This window comes from Phascolarctos cinereus, unplaced genomic scaffold, assembly GCF_003287225.1.
Source record: "Phascolarctos cinereus isolate Bilbo 61053 unplaced genomic scaffold, phaCin_HiC Scaffold_4;HRSCAF=312, whole genome shotgun sequence".
NCBI classification, from domain to species: Eukaryota; Metazoa; Chordata; class Mammalia; order Diprotodontia; family Phascolarctidae; genus Phascolarctos; species Phascolarctos cinereus.
The window spans coordinates 167,132,444-167,159,968 of NW_027555847.1; the positions used below are offsets into that span (position 1 = coordinate 167,132,444).

Here is a 27,525-nt window from a genome sequence, read left to right on the forward strand (position 1 = left end):
AAGTGTGGTGGTGTCCTGATTTTGAAAGACTGATTCCAGGCAGCTGTGATGCTTGCCTAGCTGTTTTCTATGGCATTTGTGTCCATAGAGTAACGTTGACGGAAGACAATTGTTTACCTAAACTACTTAAGTAGATGCATCCATTTATTTGATCGTGTATCGAAAGTTGCGTAGAAGTATAGTTGGGGGGCAAAGGTTGGAATAAGAGTACGTGTGGGAGTAAGGAGAAATGTTGGGTCCAGTGTGAGGTCAGGAAATTTAAAGCAGGCTGGAGAGCAACATAGCTAACAGAAGGAAAAATACCTTAAAAGGGGGAGTCCTTGGAACTCAAGGCTTTTTTTTTTAACAGCTCAGTAAAACTTGAGCAGTTACTATTAGATATTTAAGTATCTATTTAGTATTTATGTTGTTTTTTCCCTCTCACTCCTTTGTTCCTCTTGTGTTTCCTTCGCCCCTGTCATTTAAAAAAAGTAGAAAAATAACAAATTCACATGGTTAAATGTATTGTCAAGTCTGTAAGCTAATAAAATTTTTTTCTAAAGTTTGTTTTACTACTGTTGCTAAGGAAAATTCATGTGTAACTAACTGGAATCGATCTATGGATACGTTATATCTCTGTATTTTTTTCAAAGTCCTGTGTACTTTTATTCCATTCTTTTCTTTCCTTCTCTATTGAAGAAAACTGTGGTTGCCTGCATGCTATTAAAATAATTGGTCCAATTATAAATAATCTTGGAACACTAGTGTTAATGAACTTTGAAATTTAAATTATAAGAAATTAATGTACCAAGACAACTTTAATTGCTTAAAATTGTATTACTTAAAAATTTTTTTTTATAAAGGCTTTTATGAAGGCTTGTATTTTTAAAATTGTCTTTTAAAAAACCAACCTTTAGGGTACAATCACTATTAAAGCCATCAAGGTGCATTAAAAGATGAAAAATTTAAATTTTCCTTTTCTCACTAAGTTTAAGTTATTTGAGTTCCTGTCTTAGGAAATAATAATTGTTTATATTTAAAGGGATAAAGTCTTTCAGTCTTTTTTTTCTGTTATTGTAAAGGTAAAAATGGGGTTAAAGTTGCTTATAAGTAGTCATGCACTTAGAACTGTAATGTACTGTTTAGTCCTTAAGAACCAATTTACACTCACAAACTGTCAGATTTGGAAGGGAGTTCAGAGGTCATCTAGTCCAGCCTGTACAACATAACAACAGTAAGTAGTCATATGGCTTCTGCTTGAAAACCTTCAGTGATAGGGGACACACTCCCTCTCTCCCTTCCTAGCCATTTTCACTTTTGAATAAGCTTTAATTCTTAAGCTTTTTCTTCAATCAAGCTTGAGTCTGACTTCCTTTGTTCCTAGCCCTGCCCTTTAAGACTAAATAGACAAATGAAATCCCTCTTCTACCCTACAATTCTTCAGATACTTATGGACTATTATCATGGTTCCAATGAAGTGTGTCTTCTTCAGGCTAAAACCACCTCTTTCAGTGAGTCCTCATAGTATAATCCCTTCACCTACTTTCTCTGGATACCGTCAAACTTTTTGCCTTTGCCAAAATGTAGCTAGAATGTGGTATTGAGGAGAAAAGCAAAGTGTCTAAGCATCTATTCTTTTCTCCTCTCTATTCTCCCAAATTGAGGCTGATAACATTTTTTGAGGTCTCATAGTCATTAGGAGAGTCAGTGTGCTGGAGTGGATATATAAAGAGAGCAAGCCTTGGAGGCAGGCAAGTCACTTCTCAGTGGTTCATGCAACTCTCCTAAGACAAGAGTTCTTAACCTTTTTATGTTATTGACTCTTTGGGTAGTCTGCAGCCTTTGGAACCCTTCTTAGAATAATATTTTTAAATGAATAAAAACAACCCCATAGGATTACAGTGGAAACAGTTTGAAATAAAGTAATCAGATATTAAAAATTTGTATGCTGTTTAAATTAATAATTAAATATAATATATAATATAAATATAAATAATTAAAAATATAAGCAAGCTAAAGTTAAATTTTGTATATTCAAGATACCAGTATGAAAAAGCTGTTTTTGCTTAGCTTAAATAAGCACATTAAACTGGGAATCTTTGACAAGGCGATGTGCATGTCAGGTTGGAAGCCCAATTGACATAATGTAGCTAATGTAATGTGACAATATCTGGTTTCTGGTGGTTTCAGAAGTCACAGATGCTGCTAATATTGTGGTTTGTTGCTTACACTTATAATGGAAGGAAATGCTAAATTTCAGTGGTAGTTTGTTGGAAATAAAATTGTATTTTTTTCCCCCATCCAAATTCGTGAAAGTTCTTGGACCCTTTGAAATCTACATGAACCCCAGCTTAATAACACTTTCTTTGACTGTAAGTTGAGAAGGTGCTGACCTGCGTTTGTAGAGTTTTTTTCTGAGAGTTCTCAGTACAAGTGAAATTAGAGATCCTGCCCCTATCAGTGGTCATTATGATCATAACTCTTCTAGCCCATGTGCCAAGAAACAACAATAATAATTCACTTGTAACACTCAACACTATGAGAAAAGAAAGGATTTAGTATTGAAATTATAAAAAAAAACCTTAAGAATTTTGGTCTACTTGCATAATTTGAAGTTTCTTGCTATGATGTATGTGTATCTTTGGTATCTGTATTTCACTAACAAAATATAGAATTAAAAATCAACATTTACTGGGGTGGGTTGGGGTGAGGCACAATAGAGTGGAGAGGAGACCAAGAACAGACTGGAGTGGAGAAGAATTTTTTAAAATACTGAGTTCTTTTGGCACATGTAAGATACTTTTTTTGTGGAAATTTTGTTTATGTAATTTCAGAAATTAAATACCTTGTTGAGGATGATTTTATGTCTGTTGGAATAGTATAAATATCAAAAGCAAGAAATTGTCATTGAAAATATTTGGTAGCTGTGCATTACAAGGATATTTTATGCATTGCCAAATACAATATAGTATATATGTTAATCACTTTACTGTTGTTCAAATTGTGGGATTTTAAAATTGTTGTTTTCTAGGGGTGGGATCTCTGAGACCTAGCAGAACAGTAGAGCAGCAAAAGTGACTGGCATGAATCCTGGCTTTGTGAAGCTCTATATGTTCTCATTATGGCTTGTATTTCTTCCCAGTGAGGGCTAATTTGTATAGTTCAATGCTTCTTAGGTGTTACAAGATTGCTGCAGAATTCCTGGCTGCCTCATTGAAATCAGTTGTCAGATTTGGCAAACAGAATAAAATTGGTAGTGGGATTCATTAGTTACTTCATTGACGTTGCCAAGTAATCAACCTTACATTTTAAGCTCTCCCTCAATATTCGCTTAAATTTTAGAGACAGAAAATGCATATTCTTAAGTTTAAATGTAATCTGATTCTGAAAAGGATCCCTTCTAGTACAGATATTTACGTGATTCTTTGAAGTACCAGAAGCATGAGTTTATTCTTGAAAATAAGTTCTGTTGATAGTAAATAAAATTTCTCTTAATTTATCTTTGACTGTTTAATCCTAGAGTATGTTAAATGGACCTACAAATTTGATTTTGTTTTCTTGTTAAATTAGTCTCCTAAGAATCAAAATTAGTTTTCAAAGCTATAATTGATAGCTTTATTTCTCATTTCTTCTCATCCCCTCCTGTCCCCCACTGCAGCTCCATAGTGAACATTGGCACTTCAAAACTGTCAACCTATATTGTATAAGCTGTTGTTCTGCCTAGTTTCTTTTAAATCTGTAATAGATTAATTTTTACTTCTGAATTATATTTGATTATTTCTCTCTTTGGTATGATTTCCCAAAACATCTTCTGTAGAATCTGACTCAGTGGTTTTAAAAATAAAATGTGGGCCATTAAAACCTTTTCATTTTTCTAGTTGACATACAAGAAAATTTATGTTCTCTTTATGGTAGAAGGAGGCAGGTAAACTTCACTGGAAAACAGGACATGAAGTTTCGTTACTTTGGTAGAATAAATGATGCCTGTTGAGGGTTGTATATGTAAATGTCACCAAATGATATATCTTTAATAACATGAGTTTTCTGTATAACAAAATAATGCATCCAACTTTCATATAATATAGTTGGGAAAAATCTTGATATTCAAATATCAAGTAGCTAATAATAATGTACCAAGTTAAGTAGGTCTTGAAAGGTTCATAGGCTCTATTAAAAGTTTAATTTTAATTGATGTTTATATTTTAAGAAATACTGTCATTCTAAATAACAGGAAATACATTATCTGCTAGTGTGATCATGATAGGAAGAGCTTAATGTTGCTGTAAGTATTCCATTGTAATATTCAAACTGCTGTTAGAACCAGGTATTGACACTAATAGATTTGAATGGTTTCCTCCGTAAGTCAAATAAAGGAACTGAAGTGATCAAAAATCAGATGAAATTTTGGAATATTGCATATATACCACTGGAGTATTACATAATATTTCCCAAACTGCACATGTGAATAGTTATTACATGGGAAACTTAAAATGCTAATTTTTTTTTAGCTTTATTAAATATAACATTATGTAGGCATCAAAAGTTTTGCTTGGCTGAAATTTTTTTCAGTATGATAGTATGCTTGATTTCTTATGTGTCACAAACTGCTTCTCTGTCCTCTCATTTGATTTGTCTTTGAGGGTATTCTGTGTATGCAAACCTACCTCCTTGGCAGTATGGGTTTCATCAGTATATTTTAAACATAAAAATGTGCTGTGGCCAAATTTGCATAGGAAGGAAGTTTTATAACATTATATAGAGCTAATTAAGGGCAGTTGGTGTTGTGTCTAGGTACAAATACTGCCCAAATTGCTCTCCTTTAGTTGTAAAGGGGGGTGGGAGGTGAGAGGAAGTTGGGACCTGGGCATGAGGTCTTTATTTTGTGATTAATAAGTCCAAAGTAACTGAATTCCCATACAGTGTGTATTCCAATATGTGATGTTCATGTTTATTTCTGAATATAGTTTACAAAATAACTTTGTGGCCCTGAACAAATCACTTAAACTGTCTGCGTCAGCTTTCTTCATTTAAAAATGAGTATGATAGTACCTACATTCTAGGGTTGTGAAGATGAAATATTTGTAACCAAATGGGATAAGATTTGTCAAGTCTTTTACAAACCTCGGAGTGCTATGAAAAATGCCTATTATTATACCATTATTATTTACTTGAAATTGAGTAACTTGTTTTGTGCAAAAAGTTAGGAAAGTTATTTCAGTTTGTTAATAAGCATATAAGTGCTCTTTTTTAGCTAGATTCTGGGGGTCAGGGGGTAGATATAAGATGTGAGACATGATTCTTTCCCTTGAGGAATGTAACATAGTTGGGGACAGCGGAGATCCTCAAACCAGTTAAGAAACAGTAATTAAATTCTGAACCATATGGTCCTTGACAGTTGGATAGGATTGCAGAGAAAGGGGAGGAGTTAAATCTGGGATAGAAGTTACCTGGAATTTCATCTGGGTCTTCAGGAGAAAAGCTGGTAGGATTTTAGGTGCAAGATAGGGAAGAAGAGTTATTTCAGGAAGGGAAATAGCTTAAAACATAAAACAAGGAGGTGGGGAATGAGGATGGTATATGTGTTGTGGGATGGGAGACAGTGGGAGGTTAGGTGTTTGTTGGACAGAAGTGGAATTAGATAAGGTTAGACATAGTGGGACCAGAGTATATGAAAGGCCTTGAAAGACCAAGCAAAATTTAGACATGGAGTAGGTAGTAGTAATAGTTTGTTATGACTGTTAGTTAGCAGTGCATCTTTATTCTTAAAATTTCCATCACCTTGGATTTCTTTCATTTTGTTTTCCTGGTTTTTTTTCTTTTTTTTTTAAGTTCAAAAGTCCTATCTATTTTGCACAGTTAAAATTATTCACATTAAATTGCTGAAGTTTAACAAAAACCTTCTCCACCTTCAGGAGGTAAGTAGTCACTTTCTGAAGACTTTCTTCAGGGCTGGCCACTTCTTCTCATGACCTTTCTTTTATAGGAACAACAAGAGATGAATAATGTTGATAGCATGCTGAAGTGTAAAAAATACTTGGGTTCAAGTGTGATGCTTACTAGTTGTGTGACCATGGGCAAGCCACTTATTAACCACTAAAAGCCTCAATTTCCGCATCTGAAAAATGAAGGGATGGGACTAGATGCTGTCTTGGGACCCTTCCAACTCTGCATTTGTGGACTTATGAGGAGTTTGTGTACTCTTTTCTCCCTGTTTATTCTATATACCCTTGCTCCATCAGCCTTCATTTAACAGCTTCACATTTTACTGATCGTGGCACCATGCTTTTATTCTGTCTTGAGCCTTGTTGCCATCTATTGATCTGTCCCACACTCTTGACTGATCTTCATCCCTGGTTTGTGCTTTTTATTTCCTTTTAAAAATGCTAGTTGAGGCCTTTTTCATTTGCTTTGATTTCTTTCCTATCCTGGCCATACTTTGCCACTCCCATGAACTTTGTGGTCCCACAGCTTAGACATATCACCTGAAGCTATTATGCACCAAGATCCTTGACTCTGAAGTGCCCTTCCAAATTTTCTGTCCTTCCTTTCTCATAGGAACTTACTTCTTCTCAACCTTTTACATTAAACTCTTGATCCTTCCTTCCCTGTTTTTCATGTTAGTCTCTACTGTTTTAGTTTTACTTCTCTCTTCAGTCTTGATCTTGTAGGTATTCATTTCAGCAATTCTCTGTCCTCTACTTTTCAGGACCCCCTGCCTCCCATATTCCTGAATTGCTAATGCTTATATCTTTCATTGATGCACATTTATTCTTTCCACAGCTTAGTAAAAAGAAAAAGCACTGGAATTCAATGAGAAGACTGAGTCCTGGTCCTGCTACTTTATAATTGTAACATTGGACACTTAACCTATCAGTTTTTTAATTTATAAAGGGGTTAGTTCTTTAAGGTCTCTTAACTGTATCAATTCCTACTGTCCCTACCGCTGTCCAGCTCCCTCATATTCCTTACTTCATATCTCAAAACCTATCTTCAAGTGTTCCTTTTCTATTCTAGAAGAATTGGGTAGCTGTCCTTGCCAAGGCTAACTAACCCCTTTTGTGCTCTATGTCCTCTTCTTCCTTCTGAGATCTTTTTTATCCATCATTCCCTCCTCTTTTTTAATGGTTCCCTCTCTACCAGAATCATTAAAAAATAAGTTTTGTCGTTACCTTCTTGTATTTACATCACTCACTTCTGGATTTGCCTTTTTTTTTTATCTTCCCTCTCTCCTATGCACCCTCCCATCTAACACTAAAAACAGACAAAACTAAGCCACCTAGCATTAAAAAAGACAGTTCATAAAACTTTTTGTACCCTGGGGGCAGCTAGGTGGCGCAGTAGATAGAACTCTGGCCTTGGAGTCAGGAGGACCTTAGTTCAAATGCTGCCTTAGACACTTGACACTTATTAGCTGTGTGACCCTGGACAAGTCAGTTAACCCTGACTACTTCACCAAAAAGCAAAAAATCAAACCAAAACAAAAAACTTTTTGTACCCTGTACCAATTCTTTCACCTGTAACTGTGCTTACTTAACTGTTGTAATTTATGTTCTTTTGTCTTGGGGATTTCATTCATTTCTGTGGCTTTAATTATCATCCCAGCCATGAATTCCCAAATCTACATAATAGCTAAAACCAAACAGTATACTGAGCTCCAGTCCTATATTTCTTACTGCCTTACCTCTACCAGGGTATTATATTGATACCCTTCAACTTAGCATGTTTTAAAACTGAACTCATTTCCCTCAGACTGCAAGTCTCCTTTTCCTCACAAAACTTCCCTGGTTGCATGACCATTCTGCATAATCACTCAGATGTAGAACCTTTGTGTTAGGGGCTGAAATTTTCCACTCACCCCATGCAAGTATTTGCCAGGTCCTGTAGAATCAACAAGATGCCCCACGGTATCTTTTGTATTTTTCTGTATTCACTCTCCTTATCCCAGTTTAGGCTTTTCTTTTGCCTTTAGTCTTTTCTTTATACAGTGTATCCTTCATGGCTGCCAGAAAAATATTTCTGTTATACAGATCTGACCATATCATTAGCCTGCTCAGAAGCCTTCCATTTGCTTATCTTAGAAAAGATAATATAAACACACTGTTTCTTTAGCTGACTATTCAAAGTACTCTGTAACCTGATTCCAGTATACTTTTTCAATTTTGTTCTGTATTATTTCTCTTAACACATATTCTGGTCAACCTAGAACAGTATGTGATCTCGAGCTCATTTTGTCCATTCCTACCTCAGTGATTATTTCCTATTTCCTCTAGCCACTCTCATTAAATCTTGTCCATCAAAGTTATTTTTATTCAGTGTCCAGCTCAAGTGCCACTTTTTCCATGAAACCTTCCTTGACCTTTCTGTTTATTCTTCCTCAAAACTGAAAATGATCTTTTCTCATTACTTTAATACTTTGTTTAGGTTATTGTCTTAGTTCCATTCTTCATCCCTAATTAGATTGTAAAATTCTCAATGGCTGTGTTGTTTTTTTCATTTTTTGTATCTTTTGCACCTATAGTAGTATCTTTGTACATAGTAGGTGCTTAATGAATATGCTGCATTTGAATGTGGCGTTTTCAATGAAATTTTTATGAATACAAAAATGTAAAACTATTTCTGAGCTTGTTGGTCTTTGAAATGTTGATTACCTAGGGTTGTATTATGACAAATTTAATTGACCATGAAAAGGGGGACCATAATTTCAGGTTAAAACGTAATTTAATATTTAAATCCACTGACTATGATGTTGTAATTTTCTGTAACAATTTTTCCTTGAATATAGACATGCATGTGATGCAGGTTTCCAAGTTTGGCCCAAGCATATTTTGAAGGCTTAAAGTTACGTTGGTTGCTCAGGAGTGAGGTCTGACTTCATGTAGAGAGCCCAGTAGACATAGTTCCCCAAACATGGCATTAGATGCCATAATCACATCTTTTTACCTTTTACATCGGAAAGTATAGTGGCAGGACTTTAGTCCTATTAACTGAATTTTCTAGAACTTTAAACCAAAATCCAGAAAGGCTTTTTAATCAAAGTCAGGGTGTGATTGTGGGGAAAAACCCAGTGAAGCCAGATTAGTTGGATGATGTTTTTTGTCTTAGGAGTCCCCACAGTTGTTGGGTTGGGCCTTAGAGGTGTGTTAAATCTAAAAATAGTCTGGGGAAGTGAAGATTTGGAATCAGCTAGCCCAGACCTGGTTAAAATGAGAATACATATCAAAAGAATTATGTGTTATGGCGTAATAGTAATACTACATATTCATGCCCTAAAATGAGTTTTTTTATAGGCCGGTACTGTCAACTCTTTCTCCATGGTTGACCCTTTTACAAAATGCAGGCAGCAATAATTGCTTTATAGTGTGATAGAATGCAAAATTTAAGTGCTATGTTTTATAACATTACTGTACAATTTTTAAAACTTTTTTTTTCTCTTCTTAGGTCTTAGTGGCGCAATGGCTAGTATAAGCGTTCGTTCAAGTACTCCAGGCTCTCCTACTCATGTAAGCAGTGGATCGAATGCTAGTCGAAGGAGAAATGGACTCCATGATGTGGATTTGAACACTTTCATATCAGAAGAAATGGCACTCCACTTGGACAATGGTGGAACTAGAAAGCGTACCTCAGCCCAATGTGGCGATGTCATTACAGACTCACCAACTCATAAACGCAACAGAATGATCTAAACTGCAAAATTTTCAAACCCACCATGCTGCTTGAAAGCCACTTGATCCTCAACATACTATTGAAAAGGAAACATGAGGCCATCTTCCCTTGTTCACTGTTTTAAGACAAGTGAATTCAATAATGATTGCCATAAAGGAAGTTTTAGGTATTACAGTAGATGCCTCTTGTAACTATGGCTTTCTTAAACTATAATCCTAGCAGAGGACATCAGATATTGTGTAGTAGTTAGCAAGATCATCATAGGCAAACATGTATCCGTTCCAAGGCTAAAAGTGACCTTACTTGTATTCTTAAAGGGAAAGGAAATATCAGATGTTTATTTGGTTATAGAATGCTTTTTTGTCCTTTATTTCCTGCTGTGTTGAGTATTTTGCTTCAACAGTATTTGCCAGTTGACTGAAATTGTCTAAAACATGACTTGGCATCTTTGTCAAATCTGCAGGCTTCCATTTTCGCAGCACTGTACCATGCACCTAGTTTCTATATAGTAACAGTGTGCAAGTTATAAATATTGGACTGTGCCCTTTTTAGTTTTAAAAGCAGTTGATAATTCTGGTGATTGTGTGATAATGTAAAGAGGTGCTATGATGGTCATGCAATTAATACTTAATATTGAATCAATACAAGGATCTTTATTGGATTCACTTTGTGTGTTTTAGTGCTCTAAAAGTAGCAATATTAAACTTTTCCCCAATTAACCTCATAGACTTTAAAATTTTCAGTTTTGAAATGATATAATGTACTTATTTACATGCCGGTACTGTCCTTGTGGTAAGTGTAAGCACTGCAGACTACATTCTGAGTGACCTAAATTTAGAGAGGTCGTAAAATTTGAGAATAGGCCTCCTTTTGGGTTCAGTATTAGTGAAGGGGTAGGTATCGTATGCAACTATATATCCAGTTTTGCATTTCTCACGAATGCCCATGTTTGTGGCAGGTGTTAACTTTGGGCTGGGTGGAGGGTAAAGGTATGTATTTTGCCTGCTAATGAACAAGATATGATCACTGTTTAAATAAAAAGGGGGGTGGGAGGGGAAACCAATTGGAATATCATTCTTAAAAAGATGGAATCTCATGCAGGTTCTATAATTGTTAGGTAGACCTAAACAAAAGTTCTTTCAAATAGACTCCTGGACAAATGTAAGACCTCTTATAGCTAAAATGTTGTGAAGCATGTTTTCTCTTCATCTTCTAATACCTTGAACAAATGTAGTGTTCATTAGATGAAGAACTTAATGTAAGCCTGCCAGTCACTGTAACTTACTAAATGGCATTCTTACATCACTTAGGACAAAGATAAGAGTGTTTCTTTGCCCATTATCAGTTATTTCCGTTTTTATGTCAAGACCATTCATTGCAAATCAGTGTAGGGATTTTCCAATAATTAATTATAGCACTTAGAGTTTGCAGTTTATTGAACCACTTTATAGTCTTGTGAAGACTTAAATAAAATTAGGCGCTAAAGGTGACCATAATACTCATTGGCCTGGTAGGATGTGAATGGAATTTTGAAAGTTTGGAATGAATTGAAATTCTGGACTCGTTTTTTGACCTTATTTTTCATACTTGAACTTGAAATGAAAATCCATTCTAAGACAAAAATTTAGGTATGATTTTAAAAAATCATCCATTTTTGCAGAGAACACACACACATACACCCACATACCCCTTCACCCCCTCTCTACAGGTACATACACGTTCTCTCTCACACAGCCTCTTGTAAGGAATACAGCCGTAGGTGGAATTATAGTGCTCTGTCATATTTAACCTGAAACGGAAAATGCCTATGTATTATGAACACTTTTCCCAGCCTTCCACTTAATAAGAATTCACCAAGAAATGCATCTAAGATCATCTTTGTTTTTCTATTGCTTGTAAATTGAATGCTGAAATTGAGGTGTGTTGATGTGATGCTAAGAGTGGATGGCACTCCTTTGCCTAAGGGAGCTTGAGGTAGTGGAACACATTGATTTAATCCATCCCTAATGTAATTTTGTTCTAGCTCCTCTTTTCCAAGTTGAAATAACAATTTTTTTTTGTTTTAAGTTGGTGCTCTGAACCTTAGTCCTAGTACCCTTTACACTAAATTGTCAAATTTTGATAAACTTGTGCCATTTTCTTTGGTAAGAGAAAGCAGGTCTTAATGTCTGCCAGATCACAATTTATAAGCCTGACAGGCTCCATTAAACTTTTTTAAACTTTAATATTGGCTACTTTTTTTCAATTTCATTTAATCTTAATGCTACTTGTCACATAAAGTACTTCCTTTCCCTTTTCCTACTCCCATGCCCCAGTCCTTATGTTTGCCACCCCTTTACAAAATTAACCTTGAAGATGCATGTGTTTCCCATGAGCAGAATGAGGAATGATTTCTTAAGAGGAAAAATAGGTCCAGCACTTAGGATTTTGAAGCCTTTCTTGTGCCAGTTAGAAAATGAATCATGGAAGATTGCCTTTGTGTGTGATATTTTGTGGTTTTTTTTGTTTGTTTTGTTTTGTTTTTGGAAAAATAGCTCTTAGAAGACATTTTTGGTCTTTTAAGAACAGTGTACATTGAACTTAAAACATAGTACAGTTTGGGAAACCAGAACTTCTTCTTAACCTTGCTTGATCCTTTGATCCTTTAACCTCCACAGCTAATCGGTTCTGTTTCCATGTAGGCAGACTTAACTTGGCATGAGTGGGTTCGATACATCTTATGCTGCAGTGACCTGAGCTTGGCTAAAGTATTAAAAACTTAAAAATCATAATGTCTAAAACATAAAACAATATTAATGGAAAACTCATTTGGCTGAATCTAAAGTCCTGCAGTTAAATTCTTAAATGTGGTTTACCCAACTGGAGTAGTATACACCTTAAATCATAATCCTAATAAATATAAAAAAAAAACCCACTGGGGCTTGTCTGTAGTTTTGTTTCGGGCCATCATACCTGGATCACTGATTAATATAAGTAAATGAAGTTAATTTCTAAAGGAAACCTGTTAAGTTTTGCCGGGCTAATAGAATTCATTGATTGAAGTTCTTGCTGATTTTTATGCCTAGATTTGTAGATTCAAGGTGTGTAATTTTGAATATCTAAAGGCCAAAGAGCTATGGAATTTTTGAGGTGCTATTTTCTTGGGAGAAGAAAAAGAGATAGGTAAGATTTAATTTGAGGATTTAATGAACTTCATAATGTGTTAAAAGTGAACATGCCATGAAGTGACTTAGATTTTTTTTGGGAAAAAATACTTTAGAAAATGAGAGGAAAGAAGAAGTGGTTGGAGGTTTGATACTTAACAGAGTTGAGGGGTCACTGTAAAAGGAGAAATAGGCAAAGCCTGTCCTGAGGATTAAAAATTATTGAACATCACTATGTATTGAAAGTGAAAATGCCATTTGGTATCTAAACAGCAGCATTAAGTTTGGGAAATTGTATTAACAGGTAGTTGACGTTTGGTATTTAATACAATCTTTTTAAAATAGTTAGATTTGAGATTAACAGGTTATCACTTTTCGTTGGCTTTTTTGTGGGGATAGTAATAATTTGCCCAAGGTCACATAGCTCCTTATTGGCAGATAGCACTAGAGTTGAGATTTTCTGATTTCCTGGTCTTTTTTCCTTTGCTAATGCTGTTTCAGGATGGGTTCCTTACCTAACCAGTTACATCCGGCACTTGCAACTTGTTCTCATTTCTGTTGCTACTCCTCCCAGATCCAATGGCAGTTTCTTATAGTCTATGGAAATTCCCCTAACTTTTTGGCAGTGGTAGGGATGATGAATTATTTTGCTAGATTTAAAGGAAATAGATTTCCTTTCAATAACAAGCTCCCCTAGTGCAGAGATGTTAAATGAATGCAGTCTGAACCAGATTAAAATGTAATTGAGATATGTTTAATGAAATAAAGATAAAATACAACATAATGTTAATTTGTGGTTTTCTAAGCCATATTATATGCCACTTGCAGGAAACTTTCCATATGAGTTTGACACCATTGCCCTAGTGTGTTTTTTTTTTTAAATTTTCACAATTTGAGGGACATATATAGTACTAGGTAATATACAATTGGATCCCAGTTGTGATATCAAATCAATTTATGCGCACTTGATAACATGTAACTTTGCATGCTTCACATTTTTGAGGGTATAGTATGACAGGGTCTTGGACAAAATCTTGGGTGTAGAAAGGCAGAGTTTGGCTTTGTCTTCTACTTTTGGTGCTTCCCTCTCTCCTGTACCCACTCCCCAAGAACATTCTGCTTAGATTTGTCCTTACCTTATGTTCTGCTTCTCTTCCTCTACCACCCCTTCATAAAATTAACTCTTTTTCATCCTATTAAAACTTAGTATGAAAATTTCTACTCATACATTTTATTTGGGTTTTAGACAAGATTAATTCATAGCAAGGTATCATTTACCACTTGGCTGTGAAGGGGGTATTTGCCTTAAAAGATAAATTTGTTAAAGCAAGAAGGGAGGTTATCTTGTACAATTTCCTCCTTTTCAGAAGTAACTCCATTGGCTAAAGCTAACAGTAATTCGATGACACAGCCAAGACTCCAAAGCCAAGACACTAGAACTAATGTTTCCTTTGTATTGGTCTGGTCTAATGCTTTCTATATCATACTGCTTTTGTTAATCCAAGTTGTTGGTCTGTGAGGGAAACCAGTGTTTTAATGCCCCTTGCTGACTTAGGACATAATACAGAGGAAAGAACACTGGCTTTGGAGTCAGAGGACCTGGGTTTGCAATCTGCCTGATGCTTAATACTTACCAGCTTTTGTACAAGTTTACCCAACATCCCTGGGCCTCAGTTTCTTCATTTGTAAAATGACATGGGTGGATTAGCCTATGAAATTCCCTTCTAGCAGTAAATCTGTGTTTCTATGATATTCCACATATCTTTGTCACTGTGCTTTCTGGAACAGGATGAACAGGTAAATTGGAGGTGGGTTGGAGTGGTGATGGTGGGGCGTTATCCAAAGAAAAACTTTCTCTGGTCTGGTAGGGGTCAGCCTTAGAACCCCTTCTGTGTCCCTTTCTTTAATACTTTTAGTGTTTCCTTATATGCTAAATGTATGCCTGCTAATTGGAAAACATCTGTAATTGGAGGCATTGTTTAAAGTTGCACTTTTTTAGGACTCTATCCTTTGTGAGAGTTTGTTGTAATAAATTAGTAAATGCACAGTACTGTAACTTAATAAATGTGGTTAATTTGGAAAATGAACTAGAACCTGAACTATTGGTTTCTCACAACTTAACTGATTTACAGCACTTTTAGTGGTAGTTTTAAGCATGATAAAGCTTATTCCATAACGTTTTTGAAACCTGAAGTGAGACTTTGAATTTTGAAAGTGTTAATATATTTATAAGGGATTATCAGTTCATGTGTTTTTTTCACCTGTTAGAAAAGTTCTTTACTAATGAACACTGACCAATTGCATGTAACTTGTTTTGTGATAAATTATTGACATTTATATTGACTCTAAGAAATTTTATCTTCTGAATTCTCCATCTGCATGGGATGAATTGTTAGTACAGATGCTACAATGACAGCCTGTTTTATTAGACTGGAAAAGTACCAACTTCTGGTGGGAGAGCATTACTGCTTAGTAATAATTTTTATTTTGGGTAAGGTGGTATTAGAATCATAGATGCAAAAACTCAGGTGACCCCCATCATCTAGTCCCATTTATTTATTTTTTTCTTGTCTTTTTTAAATTTATTTTTATTTTTATTTTTTTTAAGTTGGGCAGTGGGGTTAAGTGACTTGCCCAGGGTCACACAGCTAGTAAGTGTTATGTGTCTGAGGCCGGATTTGAACTCAGATCCTCCTGAATCCGGGCTGGTACTCTATCCACTGCTCCACCTAGCTGCCCCCCATTTTTTTTTTATAGATGAGAAAACTGAGGCCTTGAACATTTATTGATAAAGCTAGAGACTTCCCAGAGGCAGATAACCAGGGAAAGAGAAGGGCTTTAAGAAGGAAATCTTTTCAGGGTTGGGATGGGTCATTTGGTGTAAGATGAAAGGACTTGGAATATTCTGCTTCTCTTTTTGTATGTACTTAAAGTCACTTCGCTAATTTAGGCTAGGGCTCCTCCTCAACCTGTAAGGTAGAATTCTTTGAAGTCCCTGAGAGAGTTTGGAGAATTGTTTTGTGAGTGAAGTGTTGGAGAGAATCATAGATTATTGTGTGATTCCTTGGTGGATGTGGGGAAGGGGCTATTGGTCCAGTCCCTGTATAGAGATAGGTAAGTATCATGCATACAATGCTGGATTTTGAATCAGGAATACCTCTGTTCAAATCCTGCCTCATGTTTACTACTTGGGAGACCTTTGGACAAATCACTCTTAGCCTCAATATCCTTATCTGTAAAATGAAGGTACTATACCCGCCTCACAGAGTTGTGAGGATCAGATAGGTTAAGCTCTTTACAAATCTTAAACATCGTGGAAGGTTGGGCGGAAAATTGAAGCAAACTGGAGAGTGATGTGTGGACACAACCACCAAACATTTTGGAAGCTCTCAGGTAAAACCTGATCTAGAAGATATCACTTAACTACTTGATTGGGAACTTCTAGTTCAAGAACATAAAAATGTGTTCTGTACAATTGTCGCTTGTAAAATTATGCTTAATATAATGAGAGATATGGAGATGTGAGAGAAAAAAAGTTAACTTTATTCAAGTTTCTCAGAAACCTTGACATTTTCTCAACATGGTCACTTTCCCTTTTCTGGGTCTTTCCATGACTTTTCTTCATATTAGACTTGTATTTTCCTATCACCTAATTGTAGTACTATGTCTAGCCCTTTGCCAGGCCCATCTTAAGGTTAATTTTCAATCTTGCTTCCACTGTACTGGTTTGCTCTTCTAAGGGTTCACGGGAACAGCTGGAAGGAACCTTAGAGGAAAGGCAAAGTTGTGTGGAGTTAGAGGACCCTAGAACTCGGGTGCTGCAAAGTACTACTGTTGACTTTGAATATGATTCTTAGTGTCTTCATTTATTAAATAAGGGGATAGGACTAAGATCCCTTCCAGCTTTAAATCCTGTGATCCTACATGAATTTATCTAATCATTGAGATGGATCCTCCCAGCTTCTGGTATATATGGTTGCATCACTGGTATAGGTACCTGTAAATGAAGGGCCAGTAACACCAATAATGCACTGCACAGCATTGAACTGGCACCAGCCATTTACTAGGCATTGCTAGACATTGGTAGAAAAGCTGCTTGGAGTTGTTCCTCCCCAGAGGTAGGCCAGTAATATGGGCTTTCCAAATGAGCATCTTAATGGCTTTTTAGTCTTACTTTATTCTGTTTCTGATTCTTGAGATGCTAGAGATACCTGGCCATTTAGCCCTTCACTATTAGGATACTATTAGGCTGCTCTGTTTTGAGGTCATATTAAAATAATTTTAGGAAGTTTCAACATGGTTGAATGTGTTCCCTTTATGAGAGGAGTGTTGTAAGACTTTGCATTGCTTCTCCCTGACCTCTCTGCACCTCCCTTGGAGATTAAGAAGTCTAGCTGACTAATGATGAGCTATCAACTTTTAGAGTCATTGGAAGTGACGAGGCAGCTTGTGAATTTACTTTTTTAACCCATGGTTGATATCTCAGCTGGGACTGTTGTGTAGGCTGAGAATTACCCTCTCCGCCTTCTCCTCTCTACTCCCCCCCCCCAATTTTTTCTGCCAGTGGGACTTGCCTTCCTGCGTGTGAGGAGATTGATCATTTATAAAGATGATCATTGAGGCAAGGAAGTAGAAGGTAAAGGGGATAGACGCTGATATGACCATAATGCTCTTAACATTGAGGGCAACATTAATTTGTTCCAGTTTCTCCTAATTTTGAGTTACCAGTAACCAGCATTTTTTCAATGATTTCAGTTTTTAAAACAGGCCTTGTATTCCTCTCCCAATCCTTTGTATTGTGAGTCTTTAGTTCTTTGAAGATGAATTGTAGTGTAGTAGAAAGGCTAATGGAGTCAGAAGATTGAGGTTCAAATCCTGGCTCTATTTGCCACCTATGTGGCCTTAAGTTACATCTTGCCTGTGTTTCTCCACCTTTTATGTAAGAGCGGCTAGACGAAAAGATGTCTGAAGTTGTTTGGGGACACCACTGCCAGGGGCAGTAGCACATCAAATGATATGTTATAATGTCCATTGTTTGAAGTCCAAATAGACTCATAGAATATGTACCTGGAAGAACTTGTCCAAACTCCCTTAAAGCAGCTGAGCAAACTGAAGACCAGAAAGATTAAATTATTTACCTTGAAATGCACAAGTAGTGACTTAACTAAGTAAAATCCTATCAGTATTCTGCTCTAAAACTCTTTATTGGAGTCATTGCCAGGATGGGACTCAGGCCTACTGCTTACTCTAATTCTGTCATTAGAGATTTATTACTTTGAGCTAAGACATTAACTTCTATTAAAATGTTCTGGGTGTGTTAGGATCATAGGAACATAGATTTAGAGGTCATGGGACCATAGATCTGGCACTGGAAGCTACCAAGAGGTTAATCTAATCCAGCCTCCTGATTTTGTAGAAGAGGCCAAGAAGTGACTTGCTCATGGTCACATTCTGCTAAGTGAAAGAACTGTGATTTGAACTAAGGACGTCTTAGTCCAATGCTTTTTTCCCCCTCTATTAACTCATATTAACTCATTCCACTTAAGATGAAGACACTGATAACCCAGAGAAGTGAATGACCTGCCTATAAGTTACATGGGTAGTGAGTAATGCAGTAGAGATTTAATTCCAGCATTCTTTCTCCTGCATCATGCTGTGTTAAGACAGTAAAGTATTTTCAGTCAGTTTCAGATTCTTTCCGCCATGATAATGACCCAGGAGCCAAGTCCACTATCTAGGTAATCTCCCTGGGGAGCCAGGGGCTATTTGTCAAAAAGGCTTTATTGACTAACATCTCTGCTAATATGTTTGACTAAAGTATGGTTTTTGCCCTCAAGAGGTTTACAATCCTAGTTAGGGAGAGAAAGCAGAAATGCAGGGGAAGAGAATATGATATGAGGCCATATGTAATAAGAGACAAATTAAAGGTACAGAAAAACATGATAGCCCTTTCAATCCCAGTTCTGAGGAGAAAAGAGATTATTGGAAAGGGTAACGAGGGAAGAACTTGGTTGGGTCTGGTGGTTTGAGCTGGGTCTTGAAAGGTAGTGTTTTGAGAAAAGTTATAAAGATAGCCCACATTTACATAGTGCTTTGTGGGTTTACTAAGTGATTTTCCTAATAACTAACTTTATGTAGTGCCTACTATGTGCCCAGGCCCTGTGCTAAGCACTTTACAAATATCTTGTTTAATCCTCACAACAAAATTGAGGCAAATAGAGATACATTGAATTGCTTAGGGTTGCGTAGTATCTGAGGCAAAGACTCCCTACCTCCAAGGCCCACTTGGGAGCAACCTGGCATGGTATTCCATTTTACAGATATATTAGGAAATGGTCTCAAGGAGGTATGTAACTACTAAGGGTATATTAATAAAAATAATAATTTAAAAAGCACACTGTATTTGAAGTACCATGGCCCCAGATCCCTTGGAACTACAACTGTTAGAATGAAGCAGCAGGTGAAAAAGTGGTGATGAAAATGAGCAAACGTTCACTGGACATGGGAGACACCAGGAGCTAAGTACAGTAGATAGTTCAAATCTGCCCTCTGATGCTGATTATATGAACCTTGGTGAGTCACTTGACCTCTGTTTGCCTCAGTTTCCTCATTTATAAAATGGGGATGATGATAATAGTACGTACTTTCCAGAGTTGTTGGGTTCAAATGGGGTAATATTTGTAAGGTGCTTAGCACAGTGCTTGGCACATAGGTGTTTTTTTCTTTTCTTTCCATCTGTTATTTATAATTCTTGCCATATGACTAACTTGGTGATGTTTCCTAAGGCAGGGATTCTGATGCATCATTTTAGACCTGGGAATGGGGAGCGGTTTATTTCTATAACTGCTCACCTTGGTCACCGTCAGCCTGCTTTTTCTTTTTTAAATAAGGAGGAATGAGTTCAGGGTTAAGTCATGTTTATGATGGAGGGGTTGTAATGACACATATGTAGTGCTTTATGGTTGCAAAACTTATAAATGTCTCATTTTTTTTTCCCAACACCCCTGTAAGGTAGATACTACAAGAATGATTATCCCCATTTTACAAATAAGGAAATAGGTTTAAGTGACTTTACCCAGGAAGTGGTGGAACCCAGATCTTCTAATTCCAAACCTCTTCTTCATGACAGTTTTGGAAAGAGTGAGAATTGGCAGTAAGAAGGAATGTGATCTGGAACATTGCCTGGAGAAGTATTCACTATCTCCCTCCCTTGACACCTCTTCTTTGAAAGCTTCTGTGCTCTCTGTGTACCTGAGCTTGGAATCACCTCTTCTCGCCTGAAAAGAGTGTGCTTTGGGGTTGTTGGAGGAATCCTGAGACTGGCTGATTTGAGCTTGTTATCTCCAGGAAGTAGTTGGGGAGGGAGGGAAGGAAGAGAACAAGTATTTAATAAATGCCTACTGTGCGTCAGGCACCGTGCTAAGCATTTTACAGATGTCTCACGTTAACCTGTATCATGTGTGAACTACAGAGAGCTTGAGTTGGTGGGATTTTACTGTTGGGAAAAGTGAGGCATAGTAAGGACAAATTGACTCCTGCTACCACAGAATAGGATACCTGCTTGGTAAAGTTATTTAAGGTTAAAAAAGAAGCAATGACCTTCACATAGGACAATGTATTTTCAGTTACTTTTTTAGTAATTTCCTGTACTTGGCCACATTCTGGCCTGGTTGTGTGATGACTGGGTGGTCTTTGTGGTGGTAGCTAGGTGGCATTGTCCACTGACAGAATGCTGGGCTTGGAGTCTAGAAGACCTGAGTTCAAATTTGAACTCAGATACTACTTGTTTGACTCTGGGCAAGTCACTTAAGTACTGTTTATTTCAGTTTACTCATCTATAAAATGGGGATAATAGCGCTCTCAGTGTTGTTGTGAGGATCTAATGAGATAATAATTGTAAAGTGCTTAGCACAGTGCCTGGCACATAGTACTGTTGTCCTTCTGTCATTTCGGTCATGTCCAACTCTTCGTGACCCCAATTTAGGGTTTTCTTGGCAAAGATACTAGAGTAGTTTGCCATTTCCTTCTCCAGCTCATTTTACAGATGACAAAACTAGGACAGAGTTAAGGGACTTGCCGAGATTTACAATGTGTGAGGCCAAATTTGAGCTCAGGAAGATGAATCTTCCTGATTTAAAGCCTGGCACTCTACTATGCCACTTAGCTGCCCATAGTAAGCACTATATAAATGTTAGCTATTATATATTTTAAAATATTAATTATTGTGACTAATAATAGCTACATTTATGAAATGGTTGACTGGGGAGTTGGATTGTAGAACAAGTTTCTTCTTGGATCAAGCTTGTGACCTGTCATCTTATTAGCATTCATTCATTCATCAGGAATAATTGAAGTGCTTGCCATGTTAGTCCTTTAGAGGATACAAAAGGAAAGGTATTATGAAGGGTTTCTTGGTGGTGTTTTTAGTGTTGTGTGTAGTGGGGGGAGAAGGTGGGGGAGGGGTGGAGTTAAAGACTGAGAGTCCTTGATGCCAGACTCCTATATCTAGGAGCTGGGGAGCCACTCATTGTGACTCATTTCCTGTTTAGTATTCTGATGGGAAACCATGTGGTATTTGGAACATGAGGAAACCCAGATGGTGGCCAGGAGCCAGTTTCCTGAGCACACCCATCAGGACCTTAAAGATACAGCCTGCAGGGCAGTGATTCTCTTTGGTGTCCTGAAAGCACTGGGTCCTGGGGACAGATTGAAGGGAGGCTTTGGTATAACTTTCTTCTGTGTATGATGCAAGATGGGAAGGGGTAGAAGCTTTAGATTTTAACTCAAGTAATCTCTCCATTCTCCCCTTTTAAGATACTAGAACAGGGATGGGGGACTTGTAGCCTTGAGACCACATGTGGCCCTCCAGGTCTTCAAGTGCAGCCCTTCTGTGAAGTTTGGATTCAGTCAAAGGGCTGCACTTGAGGACCTGGGGGGGTCATATGTGGCCTCGAGGCCATAGGTTCCCTACCCTTGTACTAGAATGATAAGTTGCTCCCTTTTCTTCTAAATGCTTTTTTTGAAAAATTGTTTCAGTTAACAAGTATATTTTCTCTCCCTCTTCCCAGTTGGAGGAAAAGGAAAACAAATATGTATAGTCACATATAACTAATAAACATGTGAGCTCTTTTCTTAATAACCCCCCCCCCAAAAAAAAAGAAGCTCAGAGAACTTGTTTTGTTTCCAGGGCCTATTTGGTCAGTAGAATGTCCCTGGGACACCAAAGGATATACTCCTTGTGCTCACCATGCTGAGATACTAAAAGTTTTTGGAAGAACACAGTAGTTCTAGTAACCTATGGGTCTTGGTCTAGAGCTGTCTTATGGCCAAAGGTCTTCCTCCACAGCTGTTTGAGGCTAGAACCTAGGTCCTAGGGCCTGAAGGCAGCTTCTAGCTTTTTGGGGCGTCAGCCCAGGTCTTCATCTAGATCATAGGTTCCCATAATGGGAGATACCGCCCCCTGGGGGGCACTGGAATGCTTCAGGGGGGCGGTAATCTTGAGTGCATTTGGGGAGTGTTGAATAAAAATAAAGGGGTGGTGGAAGCGTAAGGAAAGAAAAAGATAACATTTTGAAAAACCATAAATGCTTCATTTGTTGTGTAACAGTTAAAGTTGTAGTGATTACATTTTCCAAATAAACACAAAATGCAAGTTATAATCCATCCATGGTCAAATCCACCAACAGGTTTTAACAAGCAAGTGTTGGCAGGTGAGCGAGTTGTGCGTTGTTGGGAAGTCCAGCATACATTGGCAGGAATATGAGCAGGTAATGACTTGTTCACAATATGATACTAGATGATTACATGATGTAATATTGCATCATCAAAATTTCAATACAGGAAAAAACCCCACAAATTTACAATAAATTGTTAAATTTGAGATATATCATTTAAAAAATTTATGTTTTTGAAATGATGCAAATTTCAAAAACTGTTAAAGGGTTAAAGTAGTTTTCCACGGGGTGCTGAATAATTTTTTTTGAAAGGAATGGTAGGCCAAATAAGTTTGGGGACCTGTGGTCTAGATAATGAGGAGGTTGGACCAGATGTTCCTTACCCTAACATTCTCTGGTTCGTTAGACCCCTGAAAAGACATGTTGCCAAGGGACTCTGGTGCCTGCCTGTGTCATCTTTCTACCTCAACTGAATTTGTTTCATGGATAGTGATTACTATTTACTGTTCTAGTAACTAGACTCTAGTTGTCAGTGGCTATCTTGATCTCATCTCATGGCCCAACTTCTTTCTTCCTGATTGCCTACCTTGTAGGACTGCTTAGATCCCATCTTGTGGATGCCAAGCTGTACACAACCTCTTGCTTCCTGCTTCTAGGGATCTCAAGACAGAAATCTCAGACTCTACTGAGATTTTCCTACCTACCTATCCAGCCCTTAGCCTAAATAGTGCCTGGCACAGTTGATTAAAAAAAATACTCTTTTACTAACTTTTCCCAAACTAGCCATTCTCCAGCTCTATAGGAGTGGGATGACCCTGTAGCAAGAGGGATTTGAGTAAATTAGAACTCAGTTTAGTTCAGCAAACATGAAATAACTTCCAGGTGTAAGGCTCCTTTAGATGCCAAAGATAAAAAAAAGATGAGCATTGATATAATTCCTGTTCTCAAGGAGCTTAGTATCTAATAGGGAATAAGGTAGAAATAAATTTCATTAAGTGTATGGAGGAGGTTGAAGAAGAAAAAAATTATGTTCTGGTAGACTGAGAGAGATTTCTTTTGGATCCCTTTCACCCACTAAAAGTAGCAAAAAAACAAGTTCAATGAGGGGCTGGGGAGAGGGCCATGGCTTAGGAGCAGAACTTCTTAAAGGCAGGATTTGGGGTCTAATGATCTTTGGCAGGTTTTTCCTTTCTAAACAGATTATTGCTGTGGTTACAGACTCCATTTTAGTATGCCCCACCTCCCTGCCCTGTGATATAGGAGCTCCCTTTGGTCAAACCAGTTTTAATCTCCTGATTAAACACCAGGAGAGCAGTTAATGGACTGTGTAAGATTGTAAAGGTAGGACTTGAGATAGTGGGAGGCAGTGTGGTGCTATGTGTGTTGGCTTTGGAGCCCAAGGAACTGAGTTCAAATCCCAGTTCTGCTCTATGTGCAGTCTTTGGCAAGTTACTTTACTTTTTTGGGTTTTGGCTTCTCATCTATAAGAGGAGGGGATTGAATTAGATGATTCCTAAGGTCCTCTGTGGTTCTCAGTATGTGATTCCCTTTGTGTAATGCTAACCAGAGTTTCTTCCATGCTTGGATTTATCATTTTCATCTCTTCTTTGATTGTATCAGTCAAAATCCTAACTTTTTCAGGAATGGTCCTGTTTGCCCCTGAAGGAATAGGTGCTAAAGAGATTATTAGTCTGTGCTGGTAAGGTTTCCACTGGGAGGGTGATAATCAATTAACTAGAGACATTAAAATTAATGATTTTAACATGTTTAAGGAGAGACTACTTGTCTGAGGCACTTTGCCACAAAGTAACTTAAGTCCTAGTCTCTGCTCTTAGGGATCTAGGGAATGTGTCAGCAAATCAAGTTCTTCAGGAATGGGGGAATCTTTCTGAAGACCTTGGAAAGTTACCATGTCTGTGGTAGCCTACTTATAAGACTAAACAACTTTAAGGATGATCTGGGTGGGAGCAAAAGCCATCACCATTGATGATGCCCTACTCTCTTTTTTTTCCTTCTCTCTCTCCATCACTTTAGGCTATCCCAGTATCCATCAAATTGGCATAATGGTGAGAAGAAATGCCACCACTGGAGGTGCTCTACCATCTTGCCTTCTCCCTTCACCCACGCTGTTTGTTCACAGAGCTTGTATGATGTGGGAGCTAACACCTCCCTGCATTCCTTCTGATGAGACAGAGAACTATCATTGGGCTTTAACGTCTGCTCTGCTATTGCCTTCTAGGATCCTCTTTGCCTTATTATCTGCCTTGCCTCATATGCCCTCCTCCACCCTTCCCACTGTCATCTTAACTACCTGTGTAACCTAAAAACCTATGAGCCATATCATCTACTCCACATTTAAAACCCTTATGACTTCTAGTGCTTTCCTTCTGCCCTGCAGCTGAATTTTCTTTTATGTGTTGTGTATCCAATAAGAATCTGAGTTCTGTATAAGCAGAGACTGTCTTAATTTTTTCTATTTGCACTCTCAGTGCATCTCACTCTTTTTTTTCCCCATTCATTCATTCGAGAATTAATTAAGGGCAGGGTGGGTGTCAAGAAGCTAAGTGACTTGCCCAAGATCACATAGCTAGTATGCAGCATAGGCTGGACACTGAACTTGGATATTTCTGATTCTAAGGCTGACCCTCTATCCCGTCTGCTTCTCTGCAGTATTGTCATCCCAATGAAAGGGATGATTAAGGTTCTCAAGAGGATTACTAAGTGTACATAAATGACTGTAATACAAGTTAGAAGGTAGTGAATATATAGGAGAAGTCAAAATGGAAAGGAAGATAGGGAGTAGAAAATTATTATTTCTTTGGCAAATGAGAAAGATGAGAATCGGGAGAGATCATGGTCACAGAGCAAGTAAGTGCAAGAGCCAGAATAGGAGCCTAATTCTTCTGATTCCAAATCTAGGCTGTTTCCAGCACTCCATATAGCCTTTATACTTTCTAGTTCCTTGTGGGATATTTTCCTGTGAAGAGATAGAGCCTGTTAGTTTCTAATTGGCCAGTCTATGGAAATTTGCTGTATGCTGGTAGATGGAGATATTCTCTGGTGTTGGCACTACTTCCACCCCTGGGTGAGATTCTGTAGAGATGGATGCTCAGAAGTTTGTTTTTTCCTCTTCACATTGAACAGTCAGTGGGGTGATAGGTGTTTCTGCTTCTTTAGTCTTTCCTCACCCAATTGCCCACCTTACTTTCAGAGAGTGTTTTCTTTTCCTTCTCCATTTTATAAGGAGGTAAGGTAGGGCAGAACAGGGCAAAGGGCTATACATAGGAACCTCACTGGTAGCTAGAATCTCTCTGGGTCTCACTTTCCTAATCTGAAAAATGAGGCGGGGGCGTGGTTTGCTCTTGATCAGGGGTTCTTAACCTGGAGTCCATGAACTTATTTTAAAAAAGTTTAAAACTATTTCAATATGATTAGTTTCCATAATATTACAATATTATGTATTTTATTTTATGCATTTGAAAACATTATTCTGAGAAGGGGTTTTATCCGGGTTTCAGCAGACTGCCAAAGGTTATCTATGACACATAAAAGGTTAAGAACTCTTGGTCTGTTTGACGTTCTCTGAGGTCCTTGCCAGCTCTAGGAGTCCTTTGCATAAGGAAAGAATTACTATGTCCTACTGCCATCTAGGGGTGATAGTAAAAAAGGGCCTGGCCTCCTGCTCAACCCCAGAGCCAGTGATAGAAGCCTGGAATGCCCCTGGGTTGTTTCTGTTTGTGACGGAGGAAAATGAATCCTAGCTGCACTTATCTGTGAGCTTATCATTCTTCTGCCCCCCACCCCCTCCCATGCCCAGCTAGCTACCCCTAGGAACCCGAGGAATAGACTTTAATTAGGGCTCCCAAGCCAAAATGTCCAGAAAGGGGTCTCCTTATTTTTTGTCAAAGATAAAATGAGAGGATTTCCATCTGAGCCAGTGGTGGTGTGGGTGGGTGGGCTGAGGAGGAATGCTTATTATCAAAATGAGAAGAGGGATTCATAGTTCAAAATAAAGAGATTTAAAAACCAATCCTATAAGTCTTTGGAATACCTGCACAAAGACTTTACACCCACTTATCTCCATGCATAGCCTCAAGTCTTCCCAGCCTAGAACTGTTGTCATTGGCTTGGACCCTTGATTAAACAGTCTGGGAGTGGGAGGGGCATGGCATGTGCCCAGGTCTCCATAGATAATTGAGAATTGACTCAGAACAATGTCTCTTGAGGAAGTACTGTGTGTAATAGTGATCTTAGAACATAGACTTCACAGAAGAAAACTGAACTAGTAGTCATTGAGACCTGAATTCTAATCTTATGGAGCCACTTGTTAGCTGTGTGGTCTTAGGGTCAACTTTTCTGAGTTTTAGTTTCCATTACTGTAAAATGGAAATAATAATTCCAGACCTACTTACTGTGAAGACCTGCCTATCTTACAGGTCATTCTAAGGATCAAATAAAGTATGTGTAAAAGAGCTTTGCAGGGCATGAAGCACTTTGCAAATCTGATCCAATGCAACTTTGATTAATTAGAATTCAACTAACCAGAATCTTTAATTAGCCAGAATTTTCATTCTGGTATTCATTTTTAAAAGAGGCAACTGTCAAGAAAATAAAATGATATCAGGAATTTAGGAGATAGGGTTAGGGAATGGACCTGGGATATAATTGGTAAAGGGAACTTCCAGGTGAGAGAACTCGATCTAACAATGCAGATCACACCTCAGAAATTTATAGTGCTAGACAAATAGAGGACTGAAATAAAGTGATTTGCTGAGGAACAGTCGTGTGTTGGAGACAAGACTTGAATCCAGGTTTCAGGGTTTTGAGGACAGCTCTTTATCCATTATGATTTGCTACCTGTCATCATGGGCAATAGTAATTCAATAAAATAACATCTGGGGATTTCCTATGGTTAGTCCACCTCTAGCTCGGCCTCTACAACTGCTTACAGTCCTAGACAATGAAAACTTAAGTTCAAGACAACAGTTGAGTCTCAGTCATCAGTGGTTTGCAGATGGTCATCAGCCCCTGTGTATCAAAGCCAGAAATGGGACTCAGGTGAATCA

At 37.7% G+C, this 27,525-nt stretch overlaps 1 protein-coding gene across 1 annotated transcript in view; it reads left to right on the forward strand.

The window, feature by feature from the left end:
• HAPSTR1 (HUWE1 associated protein modifying stress responses) overlaps window positions 1-11,867 on the forward strand; it is a 42,355-nt gene extending 30,488 nt beyond the window's left edge. The window contains exon 4 of the mRNA XM_020979267.2: window positions 9,418-11,867. Coding sequence (XP_020834926.1) covers window positions 9,418-9,662 — 245 coding nt within the window. The 3' untranslated portion in view covers window positions 9,663-11,867. The remainder of the gene's footprint in view (window positions 1-9,417) is intronic.
• Window positions 11,868-27,525: the final 15,658 nt, after the last annotated feature.